The 20560-nt window shown below is 35.2% G+C and overlaps 1 protein-coding gene across 22 annotated transcripts in view; it reads right to left on the bottom strand.

Annotated features, from left to right (window-relative positions):
- Positions 1 to 20560, bottom strand: part of PTPRD (protein tyrosine phosphatase receptor type D) — a 380568-nt gene that overhangs the window by 137694 nt on the left and 222314 nt on the right. For 11 of the 22 annotated variants that reach the window (XM_040580319.1, XM_040580317.1, XM_040580325.1 and 8 more), the window contains exons 5-8: positions 5133 to 5321; positions 3874 to 3882; positions 3084 to 3101; positions 1197 to 1307 (exon numbers count right to left, since the gene is read on the bottom strand). In XM_040580319.1, the coding sequence (XP_040436253.1) occupies positions 1197 to 1307; positions 3084 to 3101; positions 3874 to 3882; positions 5133 to 5321 (327 nt within the window). The remainder of the gene's footprint in view (positions 1 to 1196; positions 1308 to 3083; positions 3102 to 3873; positions 3883 to 5132; positions 5322 to 20560) is intronic. The other 11 variants (XM_040580330.1, XM_040580334.1, XM_040580335.1 and 8 more) reach the window with 2 other exon arrangements.

Below are 20560 nucleotides of genomic sequence, written 5' to 3'. Positions count from 1 at the left end.
CGGTGTTAGAAACAATAGCTAGCATAATTTTGAAATTTTCCTTTGGATAAAAAGGTATACATGCCTCATGCACTTCAGGAAAGTCAGTATGTTGTAGGAGAAGAGAAAGAAGAAAAAAAATCAAATAACTTTCTATGGATGTAATAACTATGATATGTTTTCCTTTTTCTTTTTTTTTTTTTTTTTTTTCTAAATTAGCCAGAATTGTCGCACCATACAAAAACATGTCAGGTTGATACCAGCTCTAAAAAAAAAAAAAATAATTAAAAAATTTCAAAATCAGGCTAGGTATTTTTGTTAAGGTCATCCAACCTATAGTAAAATTTACAAGCTGTTTATGCTTTCAGTCCTATTTCCCCCACCCATCCCCTTATACTGTAGACACACACACACACACACACATATATATATATACACATATATGTATGTATGTATGCTATCGACTAGCCATTGGAAATACTGCCAGAAACAAAATACTTCTTTGTAGTTGAACTAAAGGATGATTTTTGTGTTAAAAAGAATTACTACTGTGCAGAGTAATATAATGGTTTCCGTATTAACCACACCTGTCACATAGACAGGTAATTTCTTCAGAAAATATAGCCGATTGATATCTAGCATTGTAAGGACTACATTTCACTCACAAATCTTACACTAAAGATACATAAATATATATATATATATATACATACATATATATAAAGAAGATATAGAAAAGAAGATAATACATTTGTGCTCTGCATACATATTATTATAAAGTTAGAAGCTTTTCCTTTGCAGTTATGCAGCAGAGGTCAGGTAGGCATACACCTCAATGCCTTGGGGTTACACTCAGCTGATTAGTAGCACACAGAGCAGTCACCTCAGGAGTTTGAAAAGAAAAGCAAAACAAAACAAAACCAATAAAAGAAAATAAATGCAAAGCACAGTTTAACTTAATGCAGGAAAAATATAAGTTAAGATGTAAAAATATAAATATACTTACAAACCTTAACCCACAGGATAGACTGGACTCAAGAGTGCTTTAAAAGAACAGAACAAACCCCAAGCCCTTCCTCTACATTTTTAATTGAATTTTATGACTGATACATTTACCATGGAATTTTGAATATTACAGTGGTAACTGTATAGATCCTGAGAGCATCTTAGCCCTGAACCTGAAGGAAGAGTGGATGCCAGGGTTATGTCATTCCTACCTCTGACATATAGATTGGCAGGGGCAGAATAGCGTGTACCCGCACTGTTGGTTGCAACACACTCATATTTGCCTTGGTCAGATTCTTCACTCAGTTCAATTTGGAGGGCACCTGTATGAATATAAAATACATTGCCAAAGTGACGGTCAGAGGAGGCTTTTTACATCCATAACAATACACCGCTTAACAATATGAAAAGCTTGTATGCGAAGGTCCATTCAACGTCGGTTCATTTTCTTGCTAAGGTGCACAGACAGAAAATGATGCAATGAAAAAAACAAAGAGATTATTTTTTTCACATCATCAGTGCTAGCGCAGGAAAACAATTTGCATTTGGCAAAAAAAATCCCTCGCTAAACAACACTCTTTCCTAAACCATTAAAATGAAGATGGGTGAGACTGCTTCAAGGAAGAATGGCTTTTGAATAAAACAAAAGAGATTAAGTAGCTGGGTCATTATAATTTTTTAATTTTTATTTCATTGTTTTGATCTATTAACAAAAGTAGCACAAAAGGTGGTACTCGTAAAAAAGGCAGGACAGGCTTCAAGAAATCTTCTGCTGAAGAAAGCCAAAAATGTGCAGCAAGAACAAAAAAGCTGCTTGAAATGAAAAAAAAGAAACTGCATTAGTCATTTATAATTATCAAAATATTTTTTTAAAGAAACAAAACTCCCTTAAGACATGCAGATTGGTAAGAAAAGAAAGACAGTTTTCCACAACTTACAATCTTAAAGTACATTTGCTGAAAAACAAAGAGCAGTTGAATTAGAAGACAAAAAAGTTAAAAAGCATGGTCTATGCCAACAAGGAAGAACCAACCAACCACTGCTGAGGACCACAGAAGGGCCCCCCCCCAAGACACCCATCAAAATCCACAAGTGGGATTAGCAGTGTGGTGTCAGGAAACCCAAGAAAAATACAAAACAAGAATTACAAAAGAAGTAAACAGTTTTGCCAGATATCAAAAACCAACAATAACACATACCACCAAGAATAGTAAGTCATTAACCTTTCATTTCCAAAGCCTGTAGATTAGAAGGTCCAAAAATCCAGAGGCGAGAGAGCTCCAAGAAAAAGAAAACAACAACAACAACAACCAAAAAAAAACAATAAAGGAGAAAAAACATCTGTAATTTTTTTTGGGGGGACACATCATTTTCAACTTTATGAAGTTAAAAGAAAAAAAAAGGATTGAAGAAGAACAAAAATAAAACACTTTTATGAAAGATAAGACAAAAAGAAGATAGTCCATGTTGTCTTCTGCATGTCTGCTACTGTTCTCCAGACCATCTTGGCTTTGGTCCAGGACAAGAACAGCTAAGGAAGAAAAAAAATGATCTTTTTTTTGCTCCAGTTGGGGAAAAAAAAAAAAAGAAAAAAAGAAGGGAAAAAAAAGAAAAAAAAAGAGAAAAAGAAGAAGAAGAAAAAGAAGAAGAAGAAGAATAAAAAGAAAAAAGAGGGACAAATGGTACGCTGTGACTGGGCTATGGCCAGAAGACCTGGATATGCTTTCTGTGAAGCATATCACAAATCAAATTATCATTTCTTTTTTTTTTTTTTTTTTCAATGAACAAACGAAAAAGGGAAAGGAAAAGGGAGTGTGCAGAAAGAAAGGTCACAATATGAGAGTCACTGATCATAACCAAACAGGACAAAGGAAAAATAAAAATAATCAGATGATGGACATTTCTGTGTTTGGGTTTTTTTGTGTGGTTTTTTTTTTTCTTTTTTTTTTTTAATTTAAAAAAAGAACAAAAAAAAAAAAAGAAAAACAAAAAACAAAACCAGAAAAAACCCCAACACAAACTAGGACAAAGATGAGAGGGATGAAAGGACAGAAAGAATGAGTAAGATCATTCTGTGAACGTTAGTTCAGCACTCTTACCTCTTATTGGTGTACCACCTGGGTGGATAATATGAATGCAAATAAGATTAGAAAGAAGAAGCATTAGTACGAGAAGAAGGAGGCTAGGGCTTTGGAAGAAGAATCAAATTAGATTTACAGAATTATATAAGGTCTTAAGAGAAACTTGAATTACTATACTGTTAAAACAGGAATAATTAGTATTATCAGGTTATAAAAGCAAGTTGCATTGTACCACAAAGGGCAAAAAGGCTACAATTGGCTGCATTGCCATTCTCAGAGTAGCATCTGCATTCTTAGATGTTTGGTTATATAGGGTTAGATATATATCGAATATGCCTCAAATACTTAAAAGAAACTTTACAATACTGTACTTATGACATAGTTTAGGAAAATATTGGAAATTCTATTTAAAAAAATATAAATATATATATATATCTATAAAAAGAGGGTACACTGAAGGCTATCTCAAAACAAACACTGTAGTTTAGGCTGGATTATGGCATTTACTGTTCTACAGGTATGTGATACATGTGTACTGTTTCTTTCAGGCGTTGCTAGGACTGATAAGACAACATTTCTGTGGAGGTGTGCGTGTGCGCCACTATAGGGATCTGGTGACTACACTGACTGTTAGTAAAATGCATGCCATGCATTTTAATAATAATAATAGTAATAATAATGCTAATAATACTACTAATAATACTACTAAAATACTACTAAAATAATCATAATCATAATCATAATCATCATAAAATTCTGAATATGGAAATTAGTGGGGGTGAAGTGCGCTTCAGAACTAAGCACTTACCAATAGATTCTGGAGATTTAAATACGGAGAGAAGAAAGACAGCATAAAAATATTATTATATTCCTTATAATTTGGTACAAAGTTTTCAGTTAAAACTTTATATACTAAATCATCTATGTCACGTGAAAAATTAATTCTTAATTTACATTAACAGAAGGTTAATTTACACAGTTCTGCTGACAACAAGCAAAAAAATTAACAAGACGATTTAACATCACAGGACAGGTCAAAAGCTGAGAATTCTGGGAAGACATGTGATCAAACATCTTTAGATTCTACAACAATATCTACTACAATTGCCAAAGAAAAAAGCTCATTATATCCCAATTATCTTATTTAGGGATAAGCTTTAAGCGTCATAAATTTAGAGGTGTGTTTCTGTTTGTTTTTTTTTTTAATCTAAAGAGAGCAAAAGAATAAACTAGGGCAGAGAGTGAAAGAACTGCTAGGGAGGTGCAAGGGGCAAAGAGAGAGAAAGCAGCAAAAGCTGGATTCTACACCAAAAGCAGACTTCTGTAGATCCAGAAAATGTAGGATTCATAAAGCTTTAGCGTGGGCGCACACTACTGTGGCTAAATGTGTTGGAAAAAAGCTCAACCAGCAAAAAAAAACTTTATTCCACAGATTACCCAAGGATTTGTTTTCCTTCATTTTAAATTCTCTTTTTAAGGTACAATTGTGCATGGGAAAAAGTATTGTGTTTTATGTATTTGTGAGAGGAAAGAAGATGTGTCCAAACTGGCTAATCTTTGGTGGAGTCAAATGTGGAAAAGACAGCACAAAACACATTTTAAATTTTAATTGAAGTGCCTAATGCAGTTTTTGGTTTTGATGAATAAAACCATTGGTACTCCTTGCAATTTCTGAATGAAGTCCAATGTTGAAATAAATTTGTTAAAAAAAAAAAAATAAAAAGGAAAGAAGAAAGAAAGCGGAGAAAATGGATCCATCAAGTACTGCAAAAAGCAGTAAAGAAAAAAAATTATCAAAAAGTACAGTCACAGCAGTGAGCAATGTGGAGTAAACAGAAGCTGCAAAACACATAGAGACAGACTCTAGAAAAGGCTATGACAACATCACAGACATGGACAACACACTCAGTAACACAGAAAAGAGAGGAGGAAGAGAAATTATTCCCTATAAATAAAAATCAGAAAATTAAAAAAAAAAAAAAAAAAAAAAAAGGAAGAGAAAGAAAAGAAAGAAAAGGTGAGAGAGAACAACTCTGGGCGTTAGTGGAAATAGTAACAAGACCCTACCTGAGCGTAACTGCTTGATGCGGCCGTTGTTGTTGCTTGTGTCAACAGGTAAGAAATCTTTGAACCAAGTTATTTCGGGGTCAGGATTGCCACTGGCTGCACATAGCATGGTAGCTGTACGAGTTCGTTCAACCACCTTCAGCTGTGGGCCCATGTCAATGGTGGGGAAACCTCGGGGAATTTGATCCTCTGCAAAAGAAATGTGTGGTTTGAAGGATTTCACATTGCATAGTAACTCATGAAAACCCCAGTCACCACCCTGCTTAACATCCAAGGGTCTCCTAAGTGCTTGTTTGCAGGGAATTGGTGCCAAAACCAGACCTCCAGGCAGTATTTTTTGTAACTTAGTGATCAAAATGCTGATATAAAATAGAAAGTTCACAAAATAGTGGCTACAAATTTTATACTTCTAGAATGCAGTAAATTGGCACACATACTGTATGTAGTGCATAATCATTAGGTTCCCATTATGGTACTTTACAATACTGATGTTGCTCTGCTTGCAAGTCTCCTTATTATTTTACGTGAAAATTTGAATTACCATGCCATTGACAACAGGGAAAACCATCTTTCTTTACATGATACAAGTACAAAAGGAAATATGATCATGCAGTACAGGATTTGGCCAGTGACTTAGGAGACCCAAGTTATATTTCTTGCTTTTATCATTATTACCTATGTGCTATTCATCTTAACTTTTAATGTCCCTGTGCTTCAGTTGTCCATCTGTGATACGGGTATGACAGTGCTTTACTGCTACACAAAAGTGCTGTGAGGATGAATGCATTGTAAAAGCACAAAGCACTGAGAAAACTGAACACCACAGCTATGCAGTTATCAAAGTTAAAGTGACAGGACATGCATAATGATCTTGAATAGATACAACTGTGTCAACTAAACCACTCAGATATGGTAAAAAGGTCCTACCCAAGTGAAGTTAATAATGAAATATTAGGAAATACTGAACAAGAGCAATTTGCCTTCTTAGGAAAATACATGCTAGTAAGTAACACTGAAAGCACAGTGGGATCATGCAATTTCTAGGAAATCTCGTTAGCATAGGTAAAACAATCTATTTGAATTACATCATCTTGCTCTTCATTTCCACTGAAATGTAAAAAAAAATATTTTTATTGCAAAATAATTCTTATTTCCTTTCAAAAAGGACAAGCAAAAAAAAAAAAAAAGGAGGAGGATCAATACTAACTATAAAACAAGTATTAAATGTCTTGATTGGTGGTTACTGACATGCAATATATTAAGGGATAAAATTAACTTAGAAGAAATTGTTCAGTGCCAACTTTCATGAAAAATGTGTTATATTTTCAAACAGTTTCAGGGAAATTTTCAGACTTTTATGAAATATGTGCAGCAAGCAAGTACATCCTATGAATCTTTGCAGTTCCTGGGGTCTGCTGTTGCCCATGAGCTACTTAATTGCTGGCAATAGAAATGTACGTAGATACTGTTCTGGTACAGCATATACAATTCTCCCATAAGTTTGCACCAGGATGTTCAGAGCTACTATTTCTGCCACTCAGTGGTTAAGTGTCAAACACTTCACTAGCTATAGGCTCTTCCCAAAGAAAGGTAAGTTTCATGTCTGTTTATACACATAAAATCTTTACTTTAGGAGTAACTGACCAAATTTGACTTGTGACACAGAACACGTTTTTTATGACCTGACCTTTCCTTTCCTACTTGGCTTACACAGAAAACCCTGGAGTCCCTTTTGCAAACATGTAAGTGTACAACAAAGATAATCTATTTTGAATACTAACAGAATGGAGTAGTAAAGAGCTTTCCTTTCTTGCTTTTAATAAGGGTAATTAAATTCTATCCAAACCCCTTATGCATAGAATCTCTTTGAATGAATGCTCTTCATGAAATTTTCATGAGAAACATCACAATGTAACAGATTCAAATAGCCAGAACTGTTATATTTTTGACAGTTGTGGCTTGTTTCCAATCTGGCTCTCAGGTATTTGGCAATAAAACCCAATATTCAACATCAAATGGACCAGCAAAATAAGAAATTTGCAATTGGAATGCCTATTACAGTGGATTCAGTTTTTAAGATGTTACTAGATTTTTTTTCTCTCTAACTTTACTAGTGATTTGTACAAAACTGTCTTTACAATTTGACGATACCAAGTTTGACAGATCATCAAACACACTATGCAAGATCAGGGAGCAACTGTCTCTCAGCCATAGTAAGAGAAAAGTAATTGTTAAAAATTTTTGATACCATGTCTGCTGTACAGCTTCACATGAGTTAAAAAGAAAAATATTTTTTACTGGTCATTCATATGCTCATTAGGCTCTAAACCATAGTATATACTACTGTTCCCTATTAATGTTCAGTTCTAGTGAATCAGCTTCCAATTCATCAACAATTTAAATCAGACTTGACCTTCTCAAAGCCGTTTGGTACTGTCATTTTGAGAGGCCATTAAAGGGCAGATTTCTCTGTCCTTGTGCTTCATAAGTCACACATGTAATACATATTTTGTTTAGGATGACAGATACAAGAGGTTTAGAAGTAGAGAACATTCTTTGAATTTGTTAGGTGTCTTAACAGCAATGCATTCCATTACTGGCATTAAGAGAACACCTTTAGTACTATGCCAGTGTAATTTCCAGTTGCTGGAAGAGCTCTACAAAAGTTATTTTTCACTGAATGCATGATCTGAACAACACAGAGAGGCAATTACAAAAAGTGGTTACCACATGAACCCTTAAGAGAGAATAATATGAAAAGGCCTTCCCTTCCCTTGTTTCCTACCATGTTTGTTATTAATATTTCTAAACTGTCTCTCCATATATTCTATTTTTTTGACATTGCTCATCTCTAAAAAATTTCCTTGAGATTCATGCCTCTGCTGCCATTTTTGTCAAAGTGGTTATTACTTCCCTTCCAAGCAACATATATGGAGAAAGCACATTAACTTCTACACTCAGATTTCACTACAAGTATACCTAAAGACATTGCTCAGCACATGATTTTACATGTTGCTGCACCTGTCTTAGAGGTGAGCAAGCCCTCACAAACGCAACAGCATTTATAACAGAGACTCAAGCTCAGCTTTTATGTGTAAACAGTAGTTGATGGAGTGGTACCTTGAAAATACCAACAAGTTCAATTTTGTTTTATCAAAAAGAAAACATACTTACCCTTAAGAGTATCTACAGAAAGAAAAAAACCCAACCCACCACCAAAACTCTGAACATAGCTGTTCCACAACTACGTATCACAAACATACTATAACTGTGTTTACTCTTATCTTGAAAGAAAGAAGTGTGCTGTTGCAGTCTCTCTCTTTTTTAAAGACATAATTATTTCATAAGATTTCAGGACCTTCCAAAGCTATGTCTGAAGGTATACTGTCAAGCCAATGTATATAAAAGAGCTGGATCCGAAGGACGAAGGTGATTTCACTCAAGTCCGGTACAATGGATTTGACTCATGATAAGCCTGCCCAGGTGTACAACACAGCTAAACAAAAAGAAAAACAGTGATCTTCATCCTGTATTTGCGACACACTTTCTCAACATTTTGACTACTTTCCCTGTAAAAACCTACTTTCAGATCATGTCTACGCCCTGCTGGCAGCAAGAAGAGTGGCAGCTTTGTTTTAAAAACAGATTGGGTCTTAAGAGTCTTACATTCTTCATAGCTACCTTACAGAATCACGTTGGCAATCAGCATGATGTTTTATTAAGAAAGACAGAATCATGCGAATATTTTTCTCAGTTATAGTACATTATGACAATATTACTATGATATGGATATGAAGAGCGAATGTAAAGTACCTAAGCAAATTGTGATGACTTCAGTTGTGGGTTATGGAGTATAAAGGCAAGGTAATAGCACTGGGGTCCAGGACTGGACAGCTGACATGAACACTGGGTAGTATTTCTGTTAAGAATTTTCTTCCAGATTAACTATTTGCACCATCAAAACACCCATTTTACAGAATATCCAGTATTAACTTCTAGTTAAATCTGTGTAATCTGCCTAACTAAAATACATACTCCGTGTATCACTGTTCCTTTTAAAAAATATTGCCCTATGTGAACCAATTATTCTTGTGGAAATGGAAGGTGGTTCTCCATTCTATTCAGGAAGAACAAAAAAAATATCTGTTTCAAGATTCACTGATAGCTTTGCCACAGGCTAATTTTAGTCATTCTGTAGCTCACAGAATAAAACTGCACACATGGAGTATTCCCAGAATACACTATAGATACTGAAGATAAACTGCCACAATAAAGTTTATTATTTCAAACAACGGTGTAAATAAAGCTTTTATTTTCACTATTCCAGATGGCAGAAGCATATAATTTGCACTGTTTTGACATCATGACTGTATTATTCAAAATCATTCTTCCTGCAACTGAACTGAATGCAGGATTGAGAACAGTAAAATCAAAGTGAGTAGGGGAGAGAGTAAGATCAACGTTTTGCAGCAAATTGTTGGTATTCTGTACTATTATTGAAGAAATACGTATATAAATAATTGAAAAATAAAACCAAAGCTATTTCTAATTATACATAAAAGGCTAATTTAGATTTTTAAAAAATAAAGGCTCAGAAAAGTGCTAGTTAATAAACATTATTCCTACTGAATTTTTTTACAAGGTAAATTTTGCCAGAAAAATAATTACGAACACACAGTAAGTTCTTTTCCCAGGGTCCTTTGTTCAAAGCTGCTACATACAGATGGACACTTTTACTTAGTGGTGCTGTAAGTCAGTAAAGGAGGGTAACATCTACACTGTAAGAATAGATCTAGGTATGTGTGGAGATTTCTCTATATAACTTCATGCTATTATATCACACAAGGAAAGGGAATTAGACATTGATATGATCATCAGAGACTCACTAACATTTAGTAAATATTCAATAAGAGAACATCTGCCCCTACTAACCAATAAAACATACGCATTAGAAAATATTCTTCATATATTGAAGAGATGTGCAAAGCACTTTTGATGCAAAAGAAAACAAATTTGTTTAGTAGCTCTGTATGCAATTACCCTGCAAATTGCAAAGTAATGTCTATACAACAGAACATAGAGCCACTTAGACTGAATTATCATTTGTATGAATGTTGAAGCAGCAATTTCACATTGCATTAAGTCAGTTAATATTCATAGTTATTAGCATTTAGCCTTAAATAAGTTCTGTTTTAAGAAATGAGTGCATTGAGCCTTTGAAATTAGATATCTTCATAAGGACATGAAAATGGAAAAAAGAACTTGCACCTTTTGGCAGTTCTCAAAATCTGCTAGATTAAAGACCGTGCATAGCAAGCTCTTTCCAAAGTGACCTCTCTTACTCACGTGAACAGTGAAATACCTCTCATTCTCCTTTAACAATTAGATGCTGGATGAAAAGAGTAAACACTTGGAGAGTTATCACTTATATGAAAACATAAGCCTTCAAAATAAGGGTTTATTCCCACATTTGCACTCCAGCACTGTAGTAGCTTACAGCAATATGTATTATCTGAACATCATACTCCCAAATTCGGTTATGACTGAAATTCTTGATGTCTGTTCTACTTACTGGGAATGGAAATGGAAATACAAAGGGCCATGTTCTAATAAAACCCCAAAACCACACAAGAAAAAAACACCAAAAAAAGCCCCCAGCCCCAAACAAACAAACCCACAAAAAATAAAACCACATTACCCCAATCAGCAGGGAATCCAAGAATCCCTGCCAGATGTCCCTTCTGTAACATAAGGAGAGGACTCAGCTAGAGTTACGGGAATGAAACAAAGGCAGAGAAGTTGATGTGGTTTTTTAAGTATCATATATATTGAGGAAAGGAAACAGTAAACTTCTGAAGTGGAGGAGAACACAGCATCCCACATATTTCCACATGCAAATGTTCACAAGCATGAAACTATGTATTTTGCACGGGTGAATAAAAGACAAGAGGACAGCAAAGGGCAGCGATATAAATTTCTGTGATTATCATTTCTAATTTGAGGCTTAGTTTCCAGACAGGGTTAGGATTTAGATAATACTAAGTCAGGGTTAAACTGGGGCTTGCCAAGAATCAGGATTAGGAAAACACACGACTGCTCTATCTAGTCAATATTTTTAATATACCAATAGCTGTGTTTTTACATCCTCCTTTCTTTAATTTGAAAAATAAAGGGGAAAGAGTAACAGTAGTGCAGTGATGTCAGTCTTTGCTTTAAGCTTCGATTTTTCACATCACACACAGTTTTATGGTGCAGTAAATAGTAAGATCAGCAGCAGGTTCATATGTACACCAGAGATCACTTCTCATATTAGTAGTCTGAATGTACAGATTGGTCCAGAAAACATAACAGCATCATTTTATTTTTCTCCCCACTTCCTTCTCTCCATTAATATTCCATGTTAAAATATTAAGATTAGTAAATATATATGACACTTTTTATAAGTAATTACCTCATATTCATTCTTAGGTATAAAGAAATAAACCATCACAATAAATTTGTAACATACTAATTCAAACTGAGAAGGAAGCATAAGCATCTTGGTTTTGCTAGACCAAAGAGGACATGAGAGAAAAAGTGAACAATCTGGCAAAGGAGTTGTCAGACCATACAGTTCTCCGCCCCCTCCTTCCTCCCCATTTGCACTACATGTCCAAACCTGTGCCTAAACTTAAAGGAGTGAAATGCTGCCTAAGACAGTCAAATGAACTCAGCTAGTGATCATGGCCACTTCTGTTACTTATGTTATGCAGCTTTCACTGAGTGTTTCCTCCAGGCCATAATCTTACTGAGTACTTTTTAACGCAGCCTGCAAACTCTGCAGCCCAAACTGACAACTATAAACTATACTAACTGCATTAATGTCAAAGCTGCAAATTTAAAGGCCCTGACAAAGGAACTGTAGTGGCAAACACATCAATTTTGTTTAAGTCTTGTTTTCAAAGGGGAAAAATAGCGTATTTTTTTTAATTCTAGATCAGCATCAAACTACTGCATTTTAGAAAGAGAAAGGGAAGCATTTTCACTTTGATAAGTGGGTGGATATGTGACCCGCAAGGACTTCAGTTTGGTCCCTTAGAAGAAGGAAATGAGTAAAAGTGCTGAAGCTTTATCACTCAAGTTTTGTACAAAGATGCTGGGGTCAGGACTTTAAAAGCACTTTTGGTGCAGTGAATTAAACAGTAAGTTATTCAAGGTAGAGGCTATGCATTCCAACTGTATTTTATGATGTTTAGTACAACAATGCACACATACAGATGCAGCAATTTGGATGTTATTGCAGTATTTCAATAAATAGCAAACAATGATGAATAACAAACAATAAAAGTGCTATTATTGCTGAAAAGAAAAAAAGAAGATAAATGTTAAAACAGAAAATGGATTCTGGAAAAATGCGGTTGAAGAGACTATCCCTCAAAACTCAGTATTACTGAGTATCGCACTAACATTAACAGTAGAAAATATGCAAAGTTTTGCTACATCTAATACAGCATCCATCTTTATTTGTCTGAAGCGCGTGCTTAAAGCATTCGTAACACTTACATGACTACAGACAGGTGACTGTAAAAATATAACAGATACAGCAGCTTCCAATTTTTGTGGTTTGATTTTTTTTTAAGTCTTTACACCACTATGAATGCATGTCTCTCAATTAAGAAAATGCTGGATGAGACAAGGAAGATGTAAGACAACAAAGCAAAGCCTTAAATCATATACTTCTAATATTCATAACCAAAGGACAGCTGGCAAATGTTAAAACACATGTCATCTTTGAACCTGTATGAATCTTTAACAGAAGTGAGAAAGTGAGTGGATGCTGAAGTTCTTCCCTGGTGGCCTGGCTACGGAGGGAACAGGTATACTCTAGACTTCACTCTTCACCTTTCTTAATATGAGGGAGGTATCCCTTTCACCTCTTGTGCCCACATAGGCACCACTCCCTCTCTCACAGATATTGAGAAAACGCCTAGGGATCTGTTAGCAGGGAAGGACAGGAGTAGGAGAAAAGAAGATTTTTTTTTTTTTTTCTTGGGGTGAGTTTCACCACTTAAGTCAAAAAAGCTCAGGAAGTGTCCAGAGAAGGAAGTTGGAGGGTATTTTCTTCTGGGGGAAACCCAGCCATTAACTTCTGTTCTTGAAGAATACAGAAGCACTTCCTTTGTAGCAGTGGACACACATTGCTTAAAACTGCTTAAAAGCCAGCTTTCTTACAGTTCTGTGCCCAAGCTCACTAATTACTGCTGTCTGATAAATATCCTTTAATGATTATGGACTTACACAGCATAACATGTGGATAAAGACTTTTACATAGCAACATAGAAATATTACTATTTAGAAAGCCTAAGGCTGCCACACTCCAAAGTTTTCATCCCAGAAAGATTCAGAGGTTCATGATGTCCCAAACACAGTTTTGCTATGGATTATTATGCCCCCCAAAACCAACGTCAGAACTGGCTGTTACCTGAGACTTTGACTTCTACCAGAAATTTTGCTGCTGCTCTAAACTGAAGTAAATGGGACTAGTCTGGGATTTACCATGTTTTGTGTTATTATAGGAAGCACTGTTTTCACAGGTGATAGGTAAGTCTGTACTCTGAGATACTGTGTGGGAGAAAACACTTAACATGCCATCATGCTTTCTAGCACAATGGAGACCTGCCCGTGAAGCCAGTACAGAGGGCCTGGTGATGCTAGGCAGCTCTCATTCAGATCTGCTGAGTGCTGGCACTTGCACTCCTCCAAAGCATTTTTCACAATAATAATCACATGGCCTTGAAGAAGCTATTGTGAACAGTTGTTAACTGAACTAAGAAAACACAAACAGGCATTCTGGAAGGCTGAAGGAGAGAGATGTACTTTAAACATGACACTTTCACATTAGTCTAGCAACTGCAGCTAGTATTTATCGTGGAACTGTAAATGAGGAATAGCATGGGGATACATTCATTAGATGCTGAACATAGACAAAACCAGATTTACTCTTGCTGCAATTTAGCCAACTAATTATACCACAAGTTATATTTTAATATGAAATAGGATCTTGGCTTGGCATAAGAGCACAGGATGTTAAAAAGTGTTTTTTAAAGACTGTTTCATATGCTGAGCTCAGGGTTCACACCTGTAAACACATTGTAATTATTTTAACTAATTATGCAATTAAGTGCTACTTCTAAAAAAAACATACCACAATAAAAATCTTTGATGTGCAGTGTAAACTGAAATTTATTACAATCTACAGTCTGAGTGAGTATCTCCAAATTATAAATAAAAAAGTCATCAATAACATTTGTGAGCATTTGCTTACAAAGTATTAAATTGATTTTATATGGAGTATAGGCAAGCTTTTTTTTTTCAGTTCCCTCTTAAGATAATTTTCTCACATATTTTGGTATGACTTATCAAATATGAACCTAAAAATGCAAGATGCACTTTCTAGAAAAAAAGAGGAGGGAACGGTTGTGGGTTTTGGTTTGGTTTTGTTTTGGTTTGTTTTTTTTTTTTTGAAAAGAAGTATTGCAAATGAAAATGATAATTTGTTAACACAGATACAGCAATGTTTCAGTTCCCGTGAAATACTATACTAGCATGGACATAAAGAAGTAGCTGGAAGTCACGGGCCTAAACTAGTGCTGGGATAATGTTTTAACAGTCCTGTGTGATTGCCAGAAGGCCAAGGGAGTCATGATGTCAGGTGGGATAGAGGTGTGCGGATGGGGGAAGCACATCTGAGAAGGAATAGAAAGAAAGATTCATGTTATGACATTTATTTGGAAATTCATTATAAAATGTCCTGTGAAAAAGTTAATGAAGTCAAACAGCTGTGGAGAGCCAGTTCCTCCCTTTAAACAGACTAAGCTTAGCATAGCATTGTATGTGTCAAGTACATAAAAAATCAGCATAAACAACAACAAAAAAAAAACCAACTCCATGCCAACTCTATGGACAGACCTAACACATGACAAGTTGCATGAAGAAAGTATAAATTAAGAAAACAAAATGCATGTGAATTTGTCCAGTAGTGAATTGCCACTCAGTGAGAGGCCCTATGCCACATAAGCAACATGAACAATTGACTGAGAGTTCCAGGGTTGTGTCTGATTTCAACAAAGGAACTGTTTATCCTTGGTTTTATCAGTAATAACAGCTGTCATCCATTCTATAACTAAATACAAAATCCACGTCTTTTAGAGAAAAGAGATTGAACTAATTTTTCCTGTAGGCTGGAGAGGTAGGCATGAAAACTATTATATGCACTCTTTAGAAGCAACTGGGAGAAGGTCACATGCTATAGTAATAGAGAAATAATTTCTGCCACTATAGGAATATACAGCAGTAAGTCTCAGACTACACAACAGTATTTCAGTATTTTTTTGTACCTCAAGAAAATGGAAAGATCAATCTTTGCGTGCTAAAGATCTTTCTGCTTTTATTTTATTAAGTCATACGACTTTGGATAACTGCTAGCTACATCATAAGCTTTTCTGAGTATGAACTGAAAGGTAAGAGATTATAAAAAGAAGGGTTGGCTGTTTTTTACTTTTCAGTAACTTCCAGCTCCTTTGGCACAAGAGGAAATCATCTTGTTAATATACAGCTAGCTTTTTTGGGGGGTGCTTTTGCTTTAAATGCTGTGCTTCTGGAAGAGGTTTGTCTAAACTGTTATTCCTGATGTATGAAAACCTTTCTGAAGGTTATTTTAACCTTTAATGTGACACATTTAAGCCTTAGAGAAACTGGTACAGGTACGGTGTCCATGAACACTGTCATCTTCAAAATCCTACCTGAACTTCTTACTCTCCTTTAAACAACCACAAACATGCCACCCTGAAAGAGCACCATCAAGACCTGAAAAAAACCTTTCTCTTGAGTTTTGGCCTTAAAAATTTCTACAAAGAGAAAATTATTTTTTTAATTATTTATTTATCTTGTTTTGTAAACCATTACGTCAAAATTTTCAAAGGTAAAAATTCATGTTCACATTACTATAGGACCTTTTTGATATTTAGTAGCTGGGTGTGCACAAAAGTCAGTATCGTGGAGATGATGGCTGCAGAAACATTTCCACAAAGATCTTGCCTGAACACATTGGAAATCTTCCATACAAAAATGTCTGAAGATTCTTAGAAACTATTTGCAAGTACGTGGCAAACTTCCACATCTTTGTTGCTCTGCCTGTGATCATCTTTACCAGCTCATACACCAAGTAGGATGACAGGAACTACTGATATTAAGTCTTTAAAAGAAAAAAACATGCCACATGATCTCCTGCTGAAGTCTTAAACTAACAGCAAGCACTCTAAGTGTTTCCACCAGTTTTAAATGAACTTACAGAAACCACCCTTCTCACAACAAAATCTAAAAAACAAATAATAAAATAAATTTATGATTACTACAGGTAGTATTATTCATTATTTTGTCCATAAATTTAGACAGAAGGTCTTCTCTTCCACAAAAGGAGATAAAAAGACCTTAAAAAATACCTCACCTTAGTCTCAATGAAAAGCAAGTATGAATTCAACTATCAGCTCTAAGTCATTGTGTCCTGTTTCAAACTTAATGCAGGACATCAGAAACAACTATCAAGGGTTTAAATGTCAGGATACATCAGCCGCAAACTGGAAAACTCTTTTTCTAATGATTCTAAATCAGGGAAAAGTGTATATCCAGTATCTTGCCACAAAATATGTAGTAATTCTAAATAAACTTATGCAAAACACATGCAAGACCGAGTGACTTAGTGTAAATTACGTTGATTTCTTCTGAGTATGCAAGATCAATGTAATGATTTAACCCCAGCCAGCACGTACCCCACAGACGCCTGCTTCCTCACTCTGCCACCACCCCATGGGTTGAGACGAGAACAGTTTAATAACTGAAATAAAGTAATAATAATAACAAGAACAAGAATAGTAATTGTGATGAGGAAGAGAGGGAGAGAAACGAATAAAACCTAAGTGAAAATAAACCCCAAGTGATGCACAATGCAATTGTTCACCACCCTCTGACTGATACCCAGTCAGTCCCTGAGCAGCAACTGGCAGGCCCCAGCCAAGCCCCCTCAGTTTCCATGCTAAGCACAATGTCCCATGGTATGGATTATCCCTTTGGCTAGTTTCGGTCAGCTGTCCTGGCGGTGTCCCCTCCCAATTTCTTGTGCATTTCCTTGTTGGCAGAGCATGAGAGACTTTAAAAGTCCTTGACTTAGAGTAAGCACTACTTAGTAACGCCTAAAAAATCAGTGTGTTATCAACACTATACTCATACTAAATCCAAAACACATCACTGTACCAGCTACTAAGAATTAAAGCCGAAACCAGGACAACTAGCTATAGAAGCTTTCAAAGATCTCACTCTGTTCTGTCTTTTGAACTCCTAGGCAAAAGTTCTTTTCAATAAATGAAAATAATTTTAATAGTTATTATTTATGTAACATGATTTTGCAAAGCACTTCACAAAGCAGACTCACCCATTTTAGTGAAAACCAGGTATATTTACATGTCTATAGCTCTATATAATTAGATTTTTCAAATTTCACACTTAATCCCTTTTTTTTTTACTGTATTTAGTTTTATCATATCACAGTAAGAGCATTCACAGTATTTCTGAATCTAAAAAGCACCTGCTCCAAACATTTTTCATAATAAACCCACTGCACATGAAGAAAAATATCTTTCCAAGTCAGTTTTGCATCATTCTGTGACATCGTCTGAAAAAATTCTGAAACAAACAGTATTGTTTCACATTTCTTAAGCCTAAGCAGTCTGTTCCAAATAATCACATGCAAATTTTTTCTTGATTGGCTGCCAATGGTTTCAAAACTTTTCCATTACATAATTTATCTAACTTAAAGCAAATGATTAGTCTCATTGAGAAAACTGACTGTAACAGAACTATTTATATACTTAAGTATGTTGCTGAGGCAACTGTCACATTTTTTAAATTAATTGTCATTTTACTTCATAGGTTATTTCATATCATGCTTTCTTCCTACTCCAAAAATAAATTTGCAAATTTTCCCCCACACATGAAAAATATTACATTCTTTTTGTCTCTAAGTGAAATCAACTTGCATGCATATCACTTATCTGCCTGAAGATTCATAAAGCGCTGTTTAGATTTTATGGTTAATACCATAAATTTTAGACATGCATCATCAAGAACACTTCATTTCACTGTGGTATTTGTGCTAGCTCTTATGTGAAGAAGATACAGCCTTGCAGAGAAATAAATGATCATTTTTTAATACCATGGGAAGAACAAGGAAGCCATTTAACGTATGTTCATATCACTACCCATCAAGCTTCTTAGGACCTGAACAAGTAGCCATTTCATACAAGCAACACTGAAAATTAGTCACTAGAAAATCAAGTTAAAAAAGCAAAAGATAATTTTCAAGTTGATGTTTGGCAGTGCAGGTGAACTAACATGCATGTGTGCAAACCCTGATTAAAAGAACTATTGGATTTTATTACCATTCATGGTTAATAACTTTTTTTTTTTTTTAGATCACTATAGTATGCTAAGACAAACAGCACTGAGGTTTTATCACTCTACCAAATTAATTTGCTGAGAATTAGCTGAATGGTAAAATTAGCTCTTACTACCACCAGTTGCTTTAGTAGCTACACCTTAGTTGGATTACCTTTGTTCTTTAGAGGTTATAAGATTGAAAGTTCACAGCTGGATGTCGTAGGGAAGTAGGTAAGCAACTACATTCTCAGTCAGTATGAGATACTAGTTTAAGCATTATTACAATAAAACACAAATGGTTTCCATTCTTCTCTTGATGTGCACATAATACTTATTAACTTTAATAGGAGTTACAGAAGTGCATCAAAAGAAGAGATGCTATACCTAGCATTCATTTTTAACACATGAAAACAGTATTACACCTGTCTGTATGAAACCCTCACACAAAATGCTCTATGAATTATTACCTGTATTGATAGTATTAACAGTATTAAAACTGAGACTTTCATTTTATATTGATTTTATTTTATCATGCCCTTAGTGTTTTAAATGATTTCTGTTCCATCTGTCTATAAATTTATTTTCTTATAGTACAGTTCTGTTCCACTTTTCCATACATTTCTCTACAGTGTAACAAGTTACCTTTATTTCTGTGAGACTATGGAGATGAATGCTTTGAAGATACTGTGTTTTATGCTTTGGTCTTCTTGATATTTTCACTCTGGAGATAAGTACCTTTTAGAACCCTTTTTCCTTCCCCCTACCCCCTTCCCAATTTTCTTTCAGCAGAGTCTTCAGTCAGTGCTTAGTCTTCTGTTCAAAACTGCCTCCCCAGAGAGTTGTAACTACTTGTCAATCTTCCAAAAGCAAAACTGAGAATTTTCTCCCTTTGTTTTAGCTACAAAGTTAACTCTTTGTTCCCCTCCTGTTGCTATACAAAAATTTCACCTGAAATTGCTGGTGCTCTCAACTTTAGTTACTTGCCTATAGTCTTGGTGGCTCTAATGCTTTTTAGTTTCAGAGGGTGTCTCTTGAGGGCAGTTCAGTTCAACCAGTGCAGTTCACCTCCCATGCAAGTTCAGAGAGCTGGCATATACTTCCTGCCAGTGTGTTGTGGTGAAGGGTTTGCTGTTGGGGCGTGCACTGTCCGAGGTCAGCACCAGAGGAGATTAAGATTTAGGATTTTACTGGGTGTTACAAAGTTCTGGTGGGGACAGATCACTTTATATGCAAGACAACAGCTCTCCCAGTTTTGGTATTTCTTTAATGTGTCAGACAAATTACTTGCAGCACTGAATACTGTAAGGCAAATGATTGAGATTTGGTGGCACCACCACTATTCCTGACTGTGACAATTTACTTTTCCATTTCCTAGCCTAGTGTTTATGATGAAGCTTGCACCTCTGAAGCTGTTTAAGAGATGTTTGTGTGTGTCCTGCCTTGTAAGATGTAGGTACAGAAAACAATTACGATGACTCACATGCTTTCTGCCTTTTCCAAGATGTTCTTCATGTGCAAAGGGACAGATACATTCACAATTTTGTGGGAAAAAGATAATGGTGTGTGATAACCTTCTACAATATAAAGGGTAAAAGACTGTGGTAAAAATCCCACAATTAAGAGGACACAATTCTGAAAGAAGAACTGATAAAGATGCAACATTTGCAATGTGACTCTGCATGTGAAATACTTCTTCTCAAACTCAAACCAGCCTAATGATCACATCTGCATGCAAACTCCAAAATTTAAATGTGATGAAGACATATGTAGCACTTAAAAACTGAAAAACAAGTCTTAGTTTGGTTCTGAGCAGTGAATGTAATAACAACATAATCGCTCCACAGATATTAACAGTCATTTCATGTTTTCCAAATTGAGTAATACCATGATTTATTGAGGTATTTCACTTCTTTAAAAAAAAAATTAGCTAGTAATAGAACATTAAGAGCAAGAGATTT

Source organism: Falco naumanni, chromosome Z, assembly GCF_017639655.2.
Source record: "Falco naumanni isolate bFalNau1 chromosome Z, bFalNau1.pat, whole genome shotgun sequence".
NCBI classification, from domain to species: Eukaryota; Metazoa; Chordata; class Aves; order Falconiformes; family Falconidae; genus Falco; species Falco naumanni.
Note: the sequence above shows the minus strand (reverse complement) of the source record. Positions and strands in the feature narration are given on the sequence as shown.